Below are 21,074 nucleotides of genomic sequence, written 5' to 3' on the forward strand. Positions count from 1 at the left end.
AGCTTTGGGCTGGTTTGGGGGGGCAGTGGCCGCTCTCCGGCCCCGCTGCGGCCGCGCCTCCGCCATGGCCCAGAGCCCCCCCAGCGGCCTGGTCCTGCTGGGCCACGCCAACGGTACCGCCCTGGGCACGGCCTGCGGGGCAACTCGGGGGCCTTGGGGGCCACTTGGGCACTTGGGGGCTGCTCTGGGGCCGCTTCGCAGCTGCTCCGGGGGGGGCTGGGGGCACTCTCGGGGAGCTTGGGGGAGATTTGGGGAGTTTTTGAGGAATTTCGGGGAGTTTTTTGGGAGTTTTAGGGAGTTTTTCGGGGAGTTTTGGGGAAATTTTGGGGAGTTTCAGGGAGTTTTCTGGGAGGTTTCAGGAGTTTTTTGGGAGTTTTGGGAGTTTTCCGGGGATTTTGGGAGATTTTTGGGAAATTTGGGGTGGTTTTGGGAATTTTTGGAGAGTTTTTGGGAATTTTGGGGTGGTTTTGGGGGAGATTCAGGGAGTTTTTTGGGAATTTCGGGGAGTTTTTTGGGGCGTTTTGGGGAGTTTTCAGGGAGTTTTGGGAGTTTTTGGGGAGTTTTTCGGGAGTGTTTGGGAGTTTTGGGGAGTTTTTCGGGGAGTTTTTGGGAATTTCAGGGAGTTTTTTGGGAGTTTTGGGGAGCTTTTGGGGAAATTTTGGGGAGTTTCAGGGAGTTTTGGGGGAGTTTTTGGGGAATTTCGGGGAGTTTTGGGGAGTTTCTGGGTGTTTTTGGGGCGTTTCAGGGAGTTTTTCGGGGGAGTTTCTGGGTGTTTTTGGGGCGTTTCGGGGCGTTTTCCGGGAGTTCTGGGCACTGCCGGGGTGTTTTGGGGGGGTTTGGGCAGCTTTGGGCTGGTTTGGGGGGGCAGTGGCCGCTCTCCGGCCCCGCTGCGGCCGCGCCTCCGCCATGGCCCAGAGCCCCCCCAGCGGCCTGGTCCTGCTGGGCCACGCCAACGGTACCGCCCTGGGCACGGCCTGCGGGGCCTGCGGGGCAACTCGGGGGCCTTGGGGGCCACTTGGGCACTTGGGGGCTGCGCTGGGGCCGCTTCGCAGCTGCTCCGGGGGGGGCTGGGGGCACTCTCGGGGAGCTTGGGGGAGATTTGGGGAGTTTTTGAGGAATTTCGGGGAGTTTTTTGGGAGTTTTAGGGAGTTTTTCAGGGAGTTTTGAGGAGATTTTGGGGAGTTTCAGGGAGTTTTGTGGGAGGTTTCAGGAGTTTTTTGGGAGTTTTGGGAGTTTTCCGGGGATTTTGGGAGATTTTTGGGAAATTTGGGGTGGTTTTGGGAATTTTTGGAGAGTTTTTTGGGAATTTTGGGGTGGTTTTGGGGGAGATTCAGGGAGTTTTTTGGGAATTTCGGGGAGTTTTTTGGGGCGTTTTGGGGAGTTTTTTAGGAGTTTTGGGGTGGTTTTTGGGGTGGTTTTGGGGAGTTTCAGGGAGTTTTCTGGGAATTTTGGGGAGTTTTTTGGGAGTTTTTAGGGAGTTTTTTAGGAGTTTTGGGGTGGTTTTTGGGGAGTTTTTGGGAATTTTGGGGAGTTTTCGGGGAGTTTTTGGGGAGTTTCGGGGAGTTTTTCGGGGAGTTTTGGGGAGTTTTTGGGTGTTTTTCAGGAGTTTCAGGGAGTTTTTTGGGGGAGTTTCTGGGTGTTTTTGGGGCGTTTCAGGGAGTTTTTCGGGGGAGTTTCTGGGTGTTTTTGGGGCGTTTCGGGGCGTTTTCCGGGAGTTCTGGGCACTGCCGGGGTGTTTGGGGGGGTTTGGGCAGCTTTGGGCTGGTTTGGGGGGGCAGTGGCCGCTCTCCGGCCCCGCTGCGGCCGCGCCTCCGCCATGGCCCAGAGCCCCCCCAGCGGCCTGGTCCTGCTGGGCCACGCCAACGGTACCGCCCTGGGCACGGCCTGCGGGGCCTGCGGGGCAACTCGGGGGCCTTGGGGGCCACTTGGGCACTTGGGGGCTGCTCTGGGGCCGCTTCGCAGCTGCTCCGGGGGGGGCTGGGGGCACTCTCGGGGAGCTTGGGGGAGATTTGGGGAGTTTTTGAGGAATTTCGGGGAGTTTTTTGGGAGTTTTAGGGAGTTTTTCAGGGAGTTTTGAGGAGATTTTGGGGAGTTTCAGGGAGTTTTGTGGGAGGTTTCAGGAGTTTTTTGGGAGTTTTGGGAGTTTTCCGGGGATTTTGGGAGATTTTTGGGAAATTTGGGGTGGTTTTGGGAATTTTTGGAGAGTTTTTTGGGAATTTTGGGGTGGTTTTGGGGGAGATTCAGGGAGTTTTTTGGGAATTTCGGGGAGTTTTTTGGGGCGTTTTGGGGAGTTTTCAGGGAGTTTTGGGAGTTTTTGGGGAGTTTTTGGGGAGTTTTTTGGGGAGTTTCAGGGAGTTTTGGGGGAGTTTTTGGGGAATTTCGGGCAGTTTTTTAGGAATTTTTGGGAGTTTTTGGGGTGGTTTTTGGGAGTTTTTGGGGAGTTTTTGGGGAGTTTTGGGGAGTTTTTGGGTGTTTTTCAGGAGTTTCAGGGAGTTTTTTGGGGGAGTTTTTGGGGAGTTTTTCGGGGAGTTTTCAGGGAGAATTTCAGGGAGTTTTTGGGTGTTTTTGGGGAATTTCAGGGAGTTTTTTCAGAATTTTGGGGAGTTTTTGGGGTGGTTTTGGGGAGTTCCAGGGAGTTTTGGGGAATTTTGGGGAGGTTTTGCGGTGGTTTTGAGGGTTTCTGATGGGATTTCTGGGGATTTCAGTGAATTTTGGGGAGTTTTCTGGGAGTTTTGGGGAGTTATTCAGGAGTTTGAGGGAGTTTTTAAGGAGTTTGAGGGAGTTTTTCAGGAGTTTGAGGGAGTTTTTCAGGAGTTTGAGGGAGTTTTTCAGGAGTTTTGGGGAGTTTGAGGGAGTTTTTTGGGAATTTTGGGGAGTTTCGGGGAGATTTTTGGGAGTTTTGGGGAGTTCTCAGGAATTTTGGGGCATTTTCTGGGAATTTCAGGGAATTTTGGAGAGTTTTGGGGGCGCTTTTCAGGAGCTTCGGGATATTTCGGGGAAATTTTGGGGGGAGTTTTCCAGGACTTTCGGGGCATTTTCTGGGAATTCCGAGGGGTTTTTCGGGACTTCCAGGGAATTTTTGGGGGATTTCTCCTTGCTCTCCTTCCCCCTGGGGATTTTTTTGGGATTCCCCTTTTCCCTGCCAGCCCCAAAATCGCCGTTTTTTCCCCCAGGAGTCGTCTCCGCGTGGAGCCCCAGCGGGGCCGAGCCCGTCCTGCGGCTGCTGGCCCAGCGCGGTGCCGTGCGCGGCCTCGCCGCCGACGCCTCGGGAAGGTGAAATCCCGGAATTCCCAACAATTCCCGACCATTCCCAACCATTCCCAGCAATTCCCAACCATTCCCGACCATTCCCAACCATTCCCAACCATTCCCAACCATTCCCAGCCATTCCCAGCAATTCCCAACCATTCCCAACCATTCCCAACCATTCCCAACAATTCCCAACCATTCCCAGCAATTCCCGACCATTCCCGACCATTCCCAACCATTCCCAGCAATTCCCGACCATTCCCAACCATTCCCAACCATTCCCAACCATTCCCAGCAATTCCCGACCATTCCCAACCATTCCCAACCATTCCCAACCATTCCCAACCATTCCCAGCAATTCCCAACCATTCCCAACAATTCCCAACCATTCCCAAACATTCCCAACCATTCCCAGCAATTCCCAACCATTCCCAGCAATTCCCGACCATTCCCAACCATTCCCAACCATTCCCAACCATTCCCGACCATTCCTGACCATTCCCAACCATTCCCAACCATTCCCAACCATTCCCAACCATTCCCGACCATTCCCAACCCTTCCCAACCATTCCCAACCATTCCCAAACATTCCCAACCATTCCCAGCAATTCCCAACCATTCCCAGCAATTCCCGACCATTCCCAACCATTCCCGACCATTCCCAACCATTCCCAACCATTCCCAACCATTCCCAACCATTCCCAACAATTCCCAGCAATTCCCAACCATTCCCAGCAATTCCCAACCATTCCCAACCATTCCCAACCATTCCCAGCAATTCCCAACCATTCCCAACCATTCCCAACCATTCCCAGCAATTCCCAACCATTCCCAATCATTCCCAACCATTCCCAGCAATTCCCAACAGTTCCCAACCATTCCCAACCATTCCCAACAATTCCCAGCAATTCCCAACCATTCCCAGCAATTCCCAACCATTCCCGACCATTCCCAACCATTCCCAACCATTCCCAACCATTCCCAACCATTCCCAACCATTCCCGACCATTCCCAGCCATTCCCAACAATTCCCGACCATTCCCAACCATTCCCAACCATTCCCGACCATTCCCGACCATTCCCAGAATTCCCAACCATTCCCGACCATTCTCGGAATTCCCAACCATTCCCGACCATTCCCAGCAATTCCCAACCATTCCCAGCAATTCCCAACAATTCCCAACCATTCCCAACCATTCCCAACCATTCCCAGCCATTCCCAACCACTCCCAACCATTCCCAAACATTCCCAACCATTCCCAACCATTCCCGACCATTCCCAACCATTCCCGACCATTCCCAGCCATTCCCAACAATTCCCAACCATTCCCAACCATTCCCGACCATTCCCAACCATTCCCAACCATTCCCGACCATTCCCGACCATTCCCAACCATTCCCAGAATTCCCAAACATTCCCAACCATTCCCAACCATTCCCAACCATTCCCAGCAATTCCCGACCATTCCCAACCATTCCCGACCATTCCCAGCAATTCCCAACCATTCCCAACCATTCCCGACCATTCCCAACAATTCCCAGCAATTCCCAACCATTCCCAACCATTCCCAACCATTCCCGACCATTCCCAGCCATTCCCAACAATTCCCAACCATTCCCAACCATTCCCAACCATTCCCGACCATTCCCAGCCATTCCCAACCATTCCCAACCATTCCCGACCATTCCCGACCATTCCCAGAATTCCCAACCATTCCCGACCATTCTCGGAATTCCCAACCATTCCCAACCATTCCCAGCCATTCCCAGCCATTCCCAACCATTCCCGACAATTCCCAACCATTCCCAGCAATTCCCGACCATTCCCAACCATTCCCAGCAATTCCCGACCATTCCCGACCATTCCCAGCAATTCCCAACCATTCCCGACCATTCCCAACCATTCCCGACCATTCCCAACCATTCCCAGCCATTCCCAGCAATTCCCAACCATTCCCAACCATTCCCAACCATTCCCAACAATTCCCAACCATTCCCGACCATTCCCAGAATTCCCAACCATTCCCAACCATTCCCGACCATTCCCGACCATTCCCAGCCATTCCCGACCATTCCCAACCATTCCCGACCATTCCCAACCATTCCCAACCATTCCCAGCAATTCCCAACCATTCCCAACAATTCCCAACCATTCCCAGCAATTCCCAACCATTCCCGACCATTCCCAACCATTCCCAGCAATTCCCGACCATTCCCAACCATTCCCAACCATTCCCAACCATTCCCAGCAATTCCCGACCATTCCCAACCATTCCCAACCATTCCCAACCATTCCCAACCATTCCCAGCAATTCCCAACCATTCCCGACCATTCCCAACCATTCCCAGCAATTCCCGACCATTCCCAACCATTCCCAACCATTCCCAACCATTCCCAGCAATTCCCGACCATTCCCAACCATTCCCAACCATTCCCAACCATTCCCAACCATTCCCAGCAATTCCCGACCATTCCCAACCATTCCCAACCATTCCCGACCATTCCCAACCATTCCCAACAATTCCCAACCATTCCCAAACATTCCCAACCATTCCCAGCAATTCCCAACCATTCCCAGCAATTCCCGACCATTCCCAACCATTCCCAACCATTCCCAACCATTCCCGACCATTCCTGACCATTCCCAACCATTCCCAACCATTCCCAACCATTCCCAGCAATTCCCAACCATTCCCAACCATTCCCGACCATTCCCAACCATTCCCAACAATTCCCAACCATTCCCAAACATTCCCAACCATTCCCAGCAATTCCCAACCATTCCCAGCAATTCCCGACCATTCCCAACCATTCCCGACCATTCCCAACCATTCCCAACCATTCCCAACCATTCCCAACCATTCCCAACAATTCCCAGCAATTCCCAACCATTCCCAGCAATTCCCAACCATTCCCAACCATTCCCAACAATTCCCAGCAATTCCCAACCATTCCCAACCATTCCCAACCATTCCCAGCAATTCCCAACCATTCCCAATCATTCCCAACCATTCCCAGCAATTCCCAACAGTTCCCAACCATTCCCAACCATTCCCAACAATTCCCAGCAATTCCCAACCATTCCCAGCAATTCCCAACCATTCCCGACCATTCCCAACCATTCCCAACCATTCCCAACCATTCCCAACCATTCCCAACCATTCCCGACCATTCCCAGCCATTCCCAACAATTCCCGACCATTCCCAACCATTCCCAACCATTCCCGACCATTCCCGACCATTCCCAGAATTCCCAACCATTCCCGACCATTCTCGGAATTCCCAACCATTCCCGACCATTCCCAGCAATTCCCAACCATTCCCAGCAATTCCCAACAATTCCCAACCATTCCCAACCATTCCCAACCATTCCCAGCCATTCCCAACCACTCCCAACCATTCCCAAACATTCCCAACCATTCCCAACCATTCCCAACCATTCCCGACCATTCCCGACCATTCCCGACCATTCCCAGCCATTCCCAACAATTCCCAACAATTCCCAACCATTCCCGACCATTCCCAACCATTCCCAACCATTCCCGACCATTCCCGACCATTCCCAACCATTCCCAGAATTCCCAAACATTCCCAACCATTCCCAACCATTCCCAACCATTCCCAGCAATTCCCGACCATTCCCAACCATTCCCGACCATTCCCAGCAATTCCCAACCATTCCCAACCATTCCCGACCATTCCCAACAATTCCCAGCAATTCCCAACCATTCCCAACCATTCCCTACCATTCCCGACCATTCCCAGCCATTCCCAACAATTCCCGACCATTCCCGACCATTCCCAACCATTCCCAACCATTCCCGACCATTCCCGACCATTCCCAGAATTCCCAACCATTCCCGACCATTCTCGGAATTCCCAACCATTCCCAACCATTCCCAGCCATTCCCAGCAATTCCCAACAATTCCCAGCAATTCCCGACCATTCCCAACCATTCCCAACCATTCCCAACCATTCCCAGCAATTCCCGACCATTCCCAGCAATTCCCAACCATTCCCGACCATTCCCAACAATTCCCAGCAATTCCCAACCATTCCCAACCATTCCCAACCATTCCCGACCATTCCCAACCATTCCCAACAATTCCCAACCATTCCCAAACATTCCCAACCATTCCCAGCAATTCCCGACCATTCCCGACCATTCCCAACCATTCCCAGCAATTCCCAGCAATTCCCAACAATTCCCAACCATTCCCAACAATTCCCAACCATTCCCAACAATTCCCAACCATTCCCAACCATTCCCGACCATTCCCAACCATTCCCAACAATTCCCAACCATTCCCAAACATTCCCAACCATTCCCAGCAATTCCCAACCATTCCCAGCAATTCCCGACCATTCCCAACCATTCCCAACCATTCCCGACCATTCCCAGCAATTCCCAACCATTCCTGACCATTCCCGACCATTCCCAGAATTCCCAACCATTCCCAGCCATTCCCAACCATTCCCGACCATTCCCAACCATTCCCAACCATTCCCAGAATTCCCAACCATTCCCAGAATTCCCGGCAATTCCCGACCATTCCCAACCATTCCCAACAATTCCCAACCATTCCCAACCATTCCCAACCATTCCCAACCATTCCTGACCATTCCCAGCAATTCCTGACCATTCCCAACCATTCCCGACCATTCCCGACCATTCCCAACCATTCCCAGCAATTCCCAACCATTCCCAACTATTCCCAACCATTCCCAACAATTCCCGACCATTCCCAACCACTCCCAACCGTTCCCAACCATTCCCAACCATTCCCGACCATTCCCAACCATTCCCGACCATTCCCAGAATTCCCAACCATTCCCGGAATTCCCAACCATTCCCAACCATTCCCAGAATTCCCAACCATTCCCAACCATTCCCAACCATTCCCAACAATTCCCGACCATTCCCAACCATTCCCGACAATTCCCAACCATTCCCAATCACTCCCAACAATTCCCGACCATTCCCAGCAATTCCCGACCATTCCCGACCATTCCCAACCATTCCCGACCATTCCCAGCAATTCCCGACCATTCCCAACCATTCCCAACCATTCCCAACCATTCCCGACCATTCCCAACAATTCCCAGAATTCCCGACCATTCCCAACCATTCCCAACAATTCCCAACAATTCCCAACCATTCCCAACCATTCCCAGCAATTCCCAACAATTCCCAACCATTCCCAGCAATTCCCGACCATTCCCGAACATTCCCAACCATTCCCAGCAATTCCCAGCAATTCCCAACCATTCCCAAACATTCCCAACCACTCCCAACCATTCCCAACTATTCCCAACCATTCCCAACCATTCCCAACCATTCCCAACCATTCCCAGCAATTCCCAACCATTCCCAACCATTCCCGACCATTCCCAACCATTCCCAACAATTCCCAACCATTCCCAACCATTCCCAACCATTCCCGACCATTCCTGACCATTCCCAACCCTTCCCAACCATTCCCAACCATTCCCGACCATTCCTGACCATTCCCAACCCTTCCCAACCATTCCCAACCATTCCCAACCATTCCCAACCATTCCCAACAATTCCCAACCATTCCCAACCATTCCCAACCATTCCCGACCATTCCCAACCATTCCCAACCATTCCCGACCATTCCCAACCATTCCCAACCATTCCCAACCATTCCCAACCACTCCCAACCGTTCCCAACCATTCCCAACCATTCCCAGCAATTCCCAACCATTCCCAACCATTCCCGACCATTCCTGACCATTCCCAACCATTCCCGACCATTCCCGACCATTCCCAACCATTCCCAACCATTCCCAACCATTCCCAGCAATTCCCAACCATTCCCAACCATTCCCAACCATTCCCGACCATTCCCAACCATTCCCAACAATTCCCAACCATTCCCAAACATTCCCAACCATTCCCAGCAATTCCCAACCATTCCCAGCAATTCCCGACCATTCCCAACCATTCCCAACCATTCCCAACCATTCCCGACCATTCCTGACCATTCCCAACCCTTCCCAACCATTCCCAACCATTCCCAACCATTCCCAGGAATTCCCAACCATTCCCAGCAATTCCCAACAATTCCCAACCATTCCCAGCAATTCCCAACCATTCCCAACCATTCCCAACCATTCCCAGCCATTCCCAACCATTCCCAGCCATTCCCAACCATTCCCAACCATTCCCGACCATTCCTGACCATTCCCAACCATTCCCAGCAATTCCCAGCAATTCCCAGCAATTCCCAACCATTCCCAACCACTCCCAACCATTCCCAACTATTCCCAACCATTCCCAACCATTCCCAACCATTCCCAACCCCTCCCAACCGTTCCCAACCATTCCCAACCATTCCCGACCATTCCCAACCATTCCCGACCATTCCCAGAATTCCCAACCATTCCCGGAATTCCCAACCATTCCCAACCATTCCCAGAATTCCCAACCATTCCCAACCATTCCCAACAATTCCCGACCATTCCCAACCATTCCCAACCATTCCCAACCATTCCCAATCACTCCCAACAATTCCCGACCATTCCCAGCAATTCCCGACCATTCCCGACCATTCCCAACCATTCCCGACCATTCCCAGCAATTCCCGACCATTCCCAACCATTCCCAATCATTCCCAACCATTCCCAACCATTCCCAACCATTCCCAGCAATTCCCAACAATTCCCAACCATTCCCAGCAATTCCCGACCATTCCCGAACATTCCCAACCATTCCCAGCAATTCCCAGCAATTCCCAACCATTCCCGACCATTCCCGACCACTCCCAACCATTCCCAAACATTCCCAACCATTCCCAACTATTCCCAACCATTCCCAACCATTCCCAACCATTCCCAACCATTCCCAGCAATTCCCAACCATTCCCAACCATTCCCAACCATTCCCGACCATTCCCAACCATTCCCAACAATTCCCAACCATTCCCAACCATTCCCGACCATTCCTGACCATTCCCAACCCTTCCCAACCATTCCCAACCATTCCCGACCATTCCCAACCATTCCCAACCATTCCCAAACATTCCCAACCATTCCCAGCAATTCCCAACCATTCCCAACCATTCCCGACCATTCCCAACCATTCCCAACCATTCCCGACCATTCCCAACTATTCCCAACCATTCCCGACCATTCGCAACCGTTCCCAACCATTCCCAAACATTCCCAACCATTCCCAACCATTCCCAACCATTCCCAGCAATTCCCAACCATTCCCGACCATTCCTGACCATTCCCAACCATTCCCGACCATTCCCAACCATTCCCAACCATTCCCAACCATTCCCAGCAATTCCCAACCATTCCCAACCATTCCCAACCATTCCCGACCATTCCCAACCATTCCCAACAATTCCCAACCATTCCCAGCAATTCCCGACCATTCCCAACCATTCCCAACCATTCCCAACCATTCCCGACCATTCCTGACCATTCCCAACCCTTCCCAACCATTCCCAACCATTCCCAACCATTCCCAGCAATTCCCGACCATTCCCGACCATTCCCAACCATTCCCAACCATTCCCAGGAATTCCCAACCATTCCCAACCATTCCCAACCATTCCCAACCATTCCCGACCATTCCCAACCATTCCCGACCATTCCCAACCATTCCCAACCATTCCCAGCCATTCCCAACCATTCCCAGCCATTCCCAACCATTCCCAACCATTCCCGACCATTCCTGACCATTCCCAGCAATTCCCAGCAATTCCCAGCAATTCCCAACCATTCCCAACCACTCCCAACCATTCCCAACTATTCCCAACCATTCCCAACCATTCCCAAACATTCCCAACCACTCCCAACCGTTCCCAACCATTCCCAACCATTCCCAACCACTCCCAACCGTTCCCAACCATTCCCAGCAATTCCCAACCATTCCCAACCATTCCTGACCATTCCCAACCATTCCCGACCATTCCCAGAATTCCCAACCATTCCCGGAATTCCCAACCATTCCCAGCCATTCCCAAGCATTCCCAACCATTCCCAACCATTCCCAACCATTCCCGACCATTCCCAGCAATTCCCAACCATTCCCAACCATTCCTGACCATTCCCAACCATTCCCAGAATTCCCAACCATTCCCAACCATTCCCAACCATTCCCAACAATTCCCGACCATTCCCAACCATTCCCGACAATTCCCAACCATTCCCAATCACTCCCAACAATTCCCGACCATTCCCAGCAATTCCCGACCATTCCCAACCATTCCCAACCATTCCCGACCATTCCCAACAATTCCCAGAATTCCCGACCATTCCCAACCATTCCCGACAATTCCCAACCATTCCCAACAATTCCCAACAATTCCCAACCATTCCCAACCATTCCCAACCATTCCCAACCATTCCCAACCATTCCCAGCAATTCCCGACCATTCCCAACCATTCCCAACCATTCCCAACAATTCCCAACCATTCCCAAAAATTCCCAACCATTCCCAACAATTCCCAACCATTCCCAGCAATTCCCAGCAATTCCCAACCATTCCCGACCATTCCCAGCAATTCCCAGCAATTCCCAACCATTCCCGACCATTCCCAACCACTCCCAACCATTCCCAAACATTCCCAACCACTCCCAACCATTCCCAACTATTCCCAACCATTCCCAACCATTCCCAAACATTCCCAACCATTCCCAGCAATTCCCAACCATTCCCAACCATTCCCAACCATTCCCGACCATTCCCAACCATTCCCAACAATTCCCAACCATTCCCAAACATTCCCAACCATTCCCAGCAATTCCCAACCATTCCCAGCAATTCCCAACCATTCCCGACCATTCCCAACCATTCCCGACCACTCCCAACAATTCCCAATCATTCCCAACCATTCCCAACCATTCCCAGCAATTCCCAACCATTCCCAGCCATTCCCGACCATTCCCAACCACTCCCAACCATTCCCAAACATTCCCAACCACTCCCAACCATTCCCAACTATTCCCAACCATTCCCAACCATTCCCAAACATTCCCAACCATTCCCAGCAATTCCCAACCATTCCCAACCATTCCCAACCATTCCCGACCATTCCCAACCATTCCCAAACATTCCCAACCATTCCCAGCAATTCCCAACCATTCCCAACCATTCCCAACCATTCCCGACCATTCCCAACCATTCCCAACAATTCCCAACCATTCCCAACCATTCCCAACCACTCCCAACCATTCCCAACTATTCCCAACCATTCCCAACCATTCCCAAACATTCCCAACCACTCCCAACCGTTCCCAACCATTCCCAACCATTCCCAACCATTCCCGACCATTCCCAACCACTCCCAACCGTTCCCAACCGTTCCCAACCATTCCCGACCATTCCCAGCAATTCCCAACCATTCCCAACCATTCCCGACCATTCCCAACCATTCCCGACCATTCCCAACCATTCCCAGAATTCCCAACCATTCCCAACCATTCCCAACCATTCCCAACAATTCCCGACCATTCCCGACCACTCCCAACCATTCCCAACCATTCCCAACAATTCCCAACAATTCCCAACCATTCCCAACCATTCCCAGCAATTCCCAACCATTCCCAACCATTCCCAACCATTCCCAACCATTCCCGACCATTCCCGACCATTCCCAACAATTCCCAACCATTCCCAACAATTCCCAGCCATTCCCAACCATTCCCAACCATTCCCAACCATTCCCAACCATTCCCAACCCTTCCCAACCATTCCCAACCATTCCCAATCATTCCCAACCATTCCCAACCATTCCCAACCATTCCCAACCCTTCCCAACAATTCCCAGCCATTCCCAACCATTCCCAACAATTCCCAACCATTCCCAACAATTCCCAACCATTCCCAACCATTCCCAACCATTCCCGACCACTCCCAACCCTTCCCAACAATTCCCAGCCATTCCCAACCATTCCCAACCATTCCCAACAATTCCCAGCCATTCCCAACCATTCCCAGCAATTCCCAACCATTCCCGACCATTCCCAACCATTCCCGACCACTCCCAACAATTCCCAATCATTCCCAACCATTCCCAACCATTCCCAGCAATTCCCAACCATTCCCAGCCATTCCCGACCACTCCCAACCATTCCCAACCATTCCCAACCATTCCCAACAATTCCCAACCATTCCCAGCAATTCCCAACCATTCCCAACCATTCCCAACCATTCCCAACCATTCCCGACCATTCCCAGCAATTCCCAACCATTCCAAACAATTCCCAACAATTCCCAACAATTCCCAACCATTCCAAACAATTCCCAACCATTCCAAACAATTCCCAACAATTCCCAACCATTCCCAGCCATTCCCAACTATTCCCAACCATTCCCAACCATTCCCAACAATTCCCAACCATTCCCAAAAATTCCCAACCATTCCCAACAATTCCCAACCATTCCCAACCATTCCCGACCATTCCCAACCATTCCCAACCATTCCCAGCAATTCCCAACAATTCCCAACCATTCCCGACCATTCCCAACCATTCCCAACAATTCCCAACCATTCCCAACCATTCCCAACAATTCCCAACCCTTCCCAACCATTCCCAACCATTCCCAACCCTTCCCAACCATTCCCAACCATTCCCAACAATTCCCAACCATTCCCAGCAATTCCCAACCATTCCCAACCACTCCCAGCAATTCCCAACCATTCCCAACCATTCCCAGCAATTCCCAACCATTCCGGACCATTCCCAACCATTCCCGACCATTCCCAATCATTCCCAACCATTCCCAACCATTCCCAACCATTCCCAACAATTCCCAACCATTCCCAGCAATTCCCAACAATTCCCAACCATTCCCAGCAATTCCCGAACATTCCCAACCATTCCCAGCAATTCCCAGCAATTCCCAACCATTCCCGACCATTCCCGACCACTCCCAACCATTCCCAAACATTCCCAACCACTCCCAACCATTCCCAACTATTCCCAACCATTCCCAACCATTCCCAACCATTCCCAACCATTCCCAGCAATTCCCAACCATTCCCAACCATTCCCAACCATTCCCGACCATTCCCAACCATTCCCAACAATTCCCAACCATTCCCAACCATTCCTGACCATTCCCAACCCTTCCCAACCATTCCCAACCATTCCCGACCATTCCTGACCATTCCCAACCCTTCCCAACCATTCCCAACCATTCCCGACCATTCCCAACCATTCCCAACCATTCCCGACCATTCCCAACCATTCCCAACCATTCCCAACCATTCCCAAACATTCCCAACCACTCCCAACCGTTCCCAACCATTCCCAACCATTCCCAGCAATTCCCAACCATTCCCAACCATTCCCGACCATTCCTGACCATTCCCAACCATTCCCGACCATTCCCGACCATTCCCAACCATTCCCAACCATTCCCAACCATTCCCAGCAATTCCCAACCATTCCCAACCATTCCCAACCATTCCCAACCATTCCCAACCCTTCCCAACCATTCCCAACCATTCCCAATCATTCCCAACCATTCCCAACCATTCCCAACCATTCCCAACCCTTCCCAACAATTCCCAGCCATTCCCAACCATTCCCAACAATTCCCAACCATTCCCAACAATTCCCAACCATTCCCAACCATTCCCAACCATTCCCGACCACTCCCAACCCTTCCCAACAATTCCCAGCCATTCCCAACCATTCCCAACCATTCCCAACAATTCCCAGCCATTCCCAACCATTCCCAGCAATTCCCAACCATTCCCGACCATTCCCAACCATTCCCGACCACTCCCAACAATTCCCAATCATTCCCAACCATTCCCAACCATTCCCAGCAATTCCCAACCATTCCCAGCCATTCCCGACCACTCCCAACCATTCCCAACCATTCCCAACCATTCCCAACAATTCCCAACCATTCCCAGCAATTCCCAACCATTCCCAACCATTCCCAACCATTCCCAACCATTCCCGACCATTCCCAGCAATTCCCAACCATTCCAAACAATTCCCAACAATTCCCAACCATTCCAAACAATTCCCAACCATTCCAAACAATTCCCAACAATTCCCAACCATTCCCAGCCATTCCCAACTATTCCCAACCATTCCCAACCATTCCCAACAATTCCCAACCATTCCCAACCATTCCCAGCAATTCCCAGCAATTCCCAACCATTCCCGACCATTCCCAGCAATTCCCAGCAATTCCCAACCATTCCCGACCATTCCCAACCACTCCCAACCATTCCCAAACATTCCCAACCACTCCCAACCATTCCCAACTATTCCCAACCATTCCCAACCATTCCCAAACATTCCCAACCATTCCCAGCAATTCCCAACCATTCCCAACCATTCCCAACCATTCCCGACCATTCCCAACCATTCCCAACAATTCCCAACCATTCCCAAACATTCCCAACCATTCCCAGCAATTCCCAACCATTCCCAGCAATTCCCGACCATTCCCAACCATTCCCAACCATTCCCGACAATTCCTGACCATTCCCAACCCTTCCCAACCATTCCCAACCATTCCCGACCATTCCCAACCCTTCCCAACCATTCCCAACCATTCCCAACCATTCCCAGCCATTCCCAACCATTCCCAACCATTCCCGACCATTCCCAACCATTCCCAACCATTCCCAACCATTCCCAGCAATTCCCAACCATTCCCAACCATTCCCAACCATTCCCGACCATTCCCAACCATTCCCAACAATTCCCAACCATTCCCAAACATTCCCAACCATTCCCAGCAATTCCCAACCATTCCCAACAATTCCCAACCATTCCCAGCAATTCCCGACCATTCCCGACCATTCCCAACCATTCCCAACCTTTCCCAACCATTCCCGACCATTCCTGACCATTCCCAACCCTTCCCAACCATTCCCAACCATTCCCAACCATTCCCAGCAATTCCCAACCATTCCCAGCAATTCCCAACAATTCCCAACCATTCCCAGCAATTCCCAACCATTCCCAACTATTCCCAACCATTCCCAACCATTCCCAACCATTCCCGACCATTCCTGACCATTCCCAACCCTTCCCAACCATTCCCAACCATTCCCGACCATTCCCAACCATTCCCAACCATTCCCAAACATTCCCAACCATTCCCAGCAATTCCCAACCATTCCCAACCATTCCCGACCATTCCCAACCATTCCCAACCATTCCCGACCATTCCCAACCATTCCCAACCATTCCCGACCATTCGCAACCGTTCCCAACCATTCCCAACCATTCCCAACCACTCCCAACCGTTCCCAACCGTTCCCAACCATTCCCGACCATTCCCAGCAATTCCCAACCATTCCCAACCATTCCCGACCATTCCCAACCATTCCCGACCATTCCCAACCATTCCCAGAATTCCCAACCATTCCCAACCATTCCCAACCATTCCCAACCATTCCCGACCATTCCCGACCACTCCCAACCATTCCCAACCATTCCCAACAATTCCCAACAATTCCCAACCATTCCCAACCATTCCCAGCAATTCCCAACCATTCCCAACCATTCCCAACCATTCCCAACCATTCCCAACCATTCCCGACCATTCCCAACAATTCCCAACCATTCCCAACAATTCCCAGCCATTCCCAACCATTCCCAACCATTCCCAACCATTCCCAACCATTCCCAACCCTTCCCAACCATTCCCAACCATTCCCAATCATTCCCAACCATTCCCAACCATTCCCAACCATTCCCAACCCTTCCCAACAATTCCCAGCCATTCCCAACCATTCCCAACAATTCCCAACCATTCCCAACAATTCCCAACCATTCCCAACCATTCCCAACCATTCCCGACCACTCCCAACCCTTCCCAACAATTCCCAGCCATTCCCAACCATTCCCAACCATTCCCAACAATTCCCGACCATTCCCGACCATTCCCAGCAATTCCCAACCATTCCCGACCATTCCCAACCATTCCCGACCACTCCCAACAATTCCCAATCATTCCCAACCATTCCCAACCATTCCCAGCAATTCCCAACCATTCCCAGCCATTCCCGACCACTCCCAACCATTCCCAACCATTCCCAACCATTCCCAACAATTCCCAACCATTCCCAGCAATTCCCAACCATTCCCAACCATTCCCAACCATTCCCAACCATTCCCGACCATTCCCAGCAATTCCCAACCATTCCAAACAATTCCCAACAATTCCCAACAATTCCCAACCATTCCAAACAATTCCCAACCATTCCAAACAATTCCCAACAATTCCCAACCATTCCCAGCCATTCCCAACTATTCCCAACCATTCCCAACCATTCCCAACAATTCCCAACCATTCCCAAAAATTCCCAACCATTCCCAACAATTCCCAACCATTCCCAACCATTCCCGACCATTCCCAACCATTCCCAACCATTCCCAGCAATTCCCAACAATTCCCAACCATTCCCGACCATTCCCAACCATTCCCAACAATTCCCAACCATTCCCAACCATTCCCAACAATTCCCAACCCTTCCCAACCATTCCCAACCATTCCCAACCCTTCCCAACCATTCCCAACCATTCCCAACAATTCCCAACCATTCCCAGCAATTCCCAACCATTCCCAACCACTCCCAGCAATTCCCAACCATTCCCAACCATTCCCAGCAATTCCCAACCATTCCCAGCAATTCCCAACAATTCCCAACCATTCCCAGCAATTCCCGAACATTCCCAACCATTCCCAGCAATTCCCAGCAATTCCCAACCATTCCCGACCATTCCCGACCACTCCCAACCATTCCCAAACATTCCCAACCACTCCCAACCATTCCCAACTATTCCCAACCATTCCCAACCATTCCCAACCATTCCCAACCATTCCCAGCAATTCCCAACCATTCCCAACCATTCCCAACCATTCCCGACCATTCCCAACCATTCCCAACAATTCCCAACCATTCCCAACCATTCCCGACCATTCCTGACCATTCCCAACCCTTCCCAACCATTCCCAACCATTCCCGACCATTCCTGACCATTCCCAACCCTTCCCAACCATTCCCAACCATTCCCGACCATTCCCAACCATTCCCAACCATTCCCGACCATTCCCAACCATTCCCAACCATTCCCAACCATTCCCAACCATTCCCAACCATTCCCAAACATTCCCAACCACTCCCAACCGTTCCCAACCATTCCCAACCATTCCCAGCAATTCCCAACCATTCCCAACCATTCCCGACCATTCCTGACCATTCCCAACCATTCCCGACCATTCCCGACCATTCCCAACCATTCCCGACCATTCCCAACCATTCCCAGCAATTCCCAACCATTCCCAACCATTCCCAACCATTCCCGACCATTCCCAACCATTCCCAACAATTCCCAACCATTCCCAAACATTCCCAACCATTCCCAGCAATTCCCAACCATTCCCAGCAATTCCCGACCATTCCCAACCATTCCCAACCATTCCCAACCATTCCCGACCATTCCCGACCATTCCCAACCCTTCCCAACCATTCCCAACCATTCCCAACCATTCCCAGCAATTCCCGACCATTCCCGACCATTCCCAACCATTCCCAACCATTCCCAGGAATTCCCAACCATTCCCAGCAATTCCCAACCATTCCCAACCATTCCCAGCAATTCCCAACCATTCCCAACCATTCCCGACCATTCCCAACCATTCCCAACCATTCCCAGCCATTCCCAACCATTCCCAACCATTCCCAACCATTCCCAACCATTCCCGACCATTCCTGACCATTCCCAACCATTCCCAGCAATTCCCAGCAATTCCCAGCAATTCCCAACCATTCCCAACCACTCCCAACCATTCCCAACTATTCCCAACCATTCCCAACCATTCCCGACCATTCCCAGAATTCCCAACCATTCCCGGAATTCCCAACCATTCCCAACCATTCCCAGAATTCCCAACCATTCCCAACCATTCCCAACCATTCCCAACAATTCCCGACCATTCCCAACCATTCCCGACAATTCCCAACCATTCCCAATCACTCCCAACAATTCCCGACCATTCCCAGCAATTCCCGACCATTCCCGACCATTCCCAACCATTCCCGACCATTCCCAGCAATTCCCGACCATTCCCAACCATTCCCAACCATTCCCAACCATTCCCGACCATTCCCAACAATTCCCAGAATTCCCGACCATTCCCAACCATTCCCAACAATTCCCAACAATTCCCAACCATTCCCAACCATTCCCAGCAATTCCCAACAATTCCCAACCATTCCCAGCAATTCCCGACCATTCCCGAACATTCCCGACCACTCCCAACCATTCCCAAACATTCCTAACCACTCCCAACCATTCCCAACTATTCCCAACCATTCCCAACCATTCCCAAACATTCCCAACCATTCCCAGCAATTCCCAACCATTCCCAACCATTCCCGACCATTCCCAACCATTCCCAACAATTCCCAACCATTCCCAACCATTCCCAACCATTCCCGACCATTCCTGACCATTCCCAACCATTCCCAAACATTCCCAACCATTCCCAGCAATTCCCAACCATTCCCAACCATTCCCGACCATTCCCAACCATTCCAAACAATTCCCAACAATTCCCAACAATTCCCAACCATTCCAAACAATTCCCAACCATTCCAAACAATTCCCAACAATTCCCAACCATTCCCAGCCATTCCCAACTATTCCCAACCATTCCCAACCATTCCCAACAATTCCCAACCATTCCCAAAAATTCCCAACCATTCCCAACAATTCCCAACCATTCCCAGCAATTCCCAGCAATTCCCAACCATTCCCGACCATTCCCAGCAATTCCCAGCAATTCCCAACCATTCCCGACCATTCCCAACCACTCCCAACCATTCCCAAACATTCCCAACCACTCCCAACCATTCCCAACTATTCCCAACCATTCCCAATCATTCCCAACCATTCCCAACCATTCCCAGCAATTCCCAACCATTCCCAGCCATTCCCGACCATTCCCAACCACTCCCAACCATTCCCAAACATTCCCAACCACTCCCAACCATTCCCAACTATTCCCAACCATTCCCAACCATTCCCAAACATTCCCAACCATTCCCAGCAATTCCCAACCATTCCCAACCATTCCCAACCATTCCCGACCATTCCCAACCATTCCCAAACATTCCCAACCATTCCCAGCAATTCCCAACCATTCCCAACCATTCCCAACCATTCCCGACCATTCCCAACCATTCCCAACAATTCCCAACCATTCCCAACCATTCCCAACCACTCCCAACCATTCCCAACTATTCCCAACCATTCCCAACCATTCCCAACCATTCCCAACCACTCCCAACCGTTCCCAACCGTTCCCAACCATTCCCGACCATTCCCAGCAATTCCCAACCATTCCCAACCATTCCCGACCATTCCCAACCATTCCCGACCATTCCCAACCATTCCCAGAATTCCCAACCATTCCCAACCATTCCCAACCATTCCCAACAATTCCCAACCATTCCGGACCATTCCCAACCATTCCCGACCATTCCCAATCATTCCCAACCATTCCCAATCATTCCCAACCATTCCCAACAATTCCCAACCATTCCCAGCAATTCCCAACAATTCCCAACCATTCCCAGCAATTCCCGAACATTCCCAACCATTCCCAGCAATTCCCAGCAATTCCCAACCATTCCCGACCATTCCCGACCACTCCCAACCATTCCCAAACATTCCCAACCACTCCCAACCATTCCCAACTATTCCCAACCATTCCCAACCATTCCCAACCATTCCCAACCATTCCCAGCAATTCCCAACCATTCCCAACCATTCCCAACCATTCCCGACCATTCCCAACC

The 21,074-nt window shown here is 51.4% G+C and overlaps 1 protein-coding gene across 1 annotated transcript in view; it reads left to right on the forward strand.

Annotated features, from left to right (window-relative positions):
- The first annotated feature begins 1,772 nt into the window (after nucleotides 1–1,772).
- The window catches only part of LOC138101056 (WD repeat-containing protein 46-like), a 77,595-nt gene continuing 58,293 nt past the window's right edge, over nucleotides 1,773–21,074 (forward strand). The window contains exons 1-2 of the mRNA XM_068998897.1: nucleotides 1,773–1,865; nucleotides 3,174–3,273. Coding sequence (XP_068854998.1) covers nucleotides 1,817–1,865; nucleotides 3,174–3,273 — 149 coding nt within the window. The 5' untranslated portion in view covers nucleotides 1,773–1,816. The remainder of the gene's footprint in view (nucleotides 1,866–3,173; nucleotides 3,274–21,074) is intronic.

This window comes from Aphelocoma coerulescens, unplaced genomic scaffold, assembly GCF_041296385.1.
Source record: "Aphelocoma coerulescens isolate FSJ_1873_10779 unplaced genomic scaffold, UR_Acoe_1.0 HiC_scaffold_187, whole genome shotgun sequence".
Taxonomy (NCBI): domain Eukaryota; kingdom Metazoa; phylum Chordata; class Aves; order Passeriformes; family Corvidae; genus Aphelocoma; species Aphelocoma coerulescens.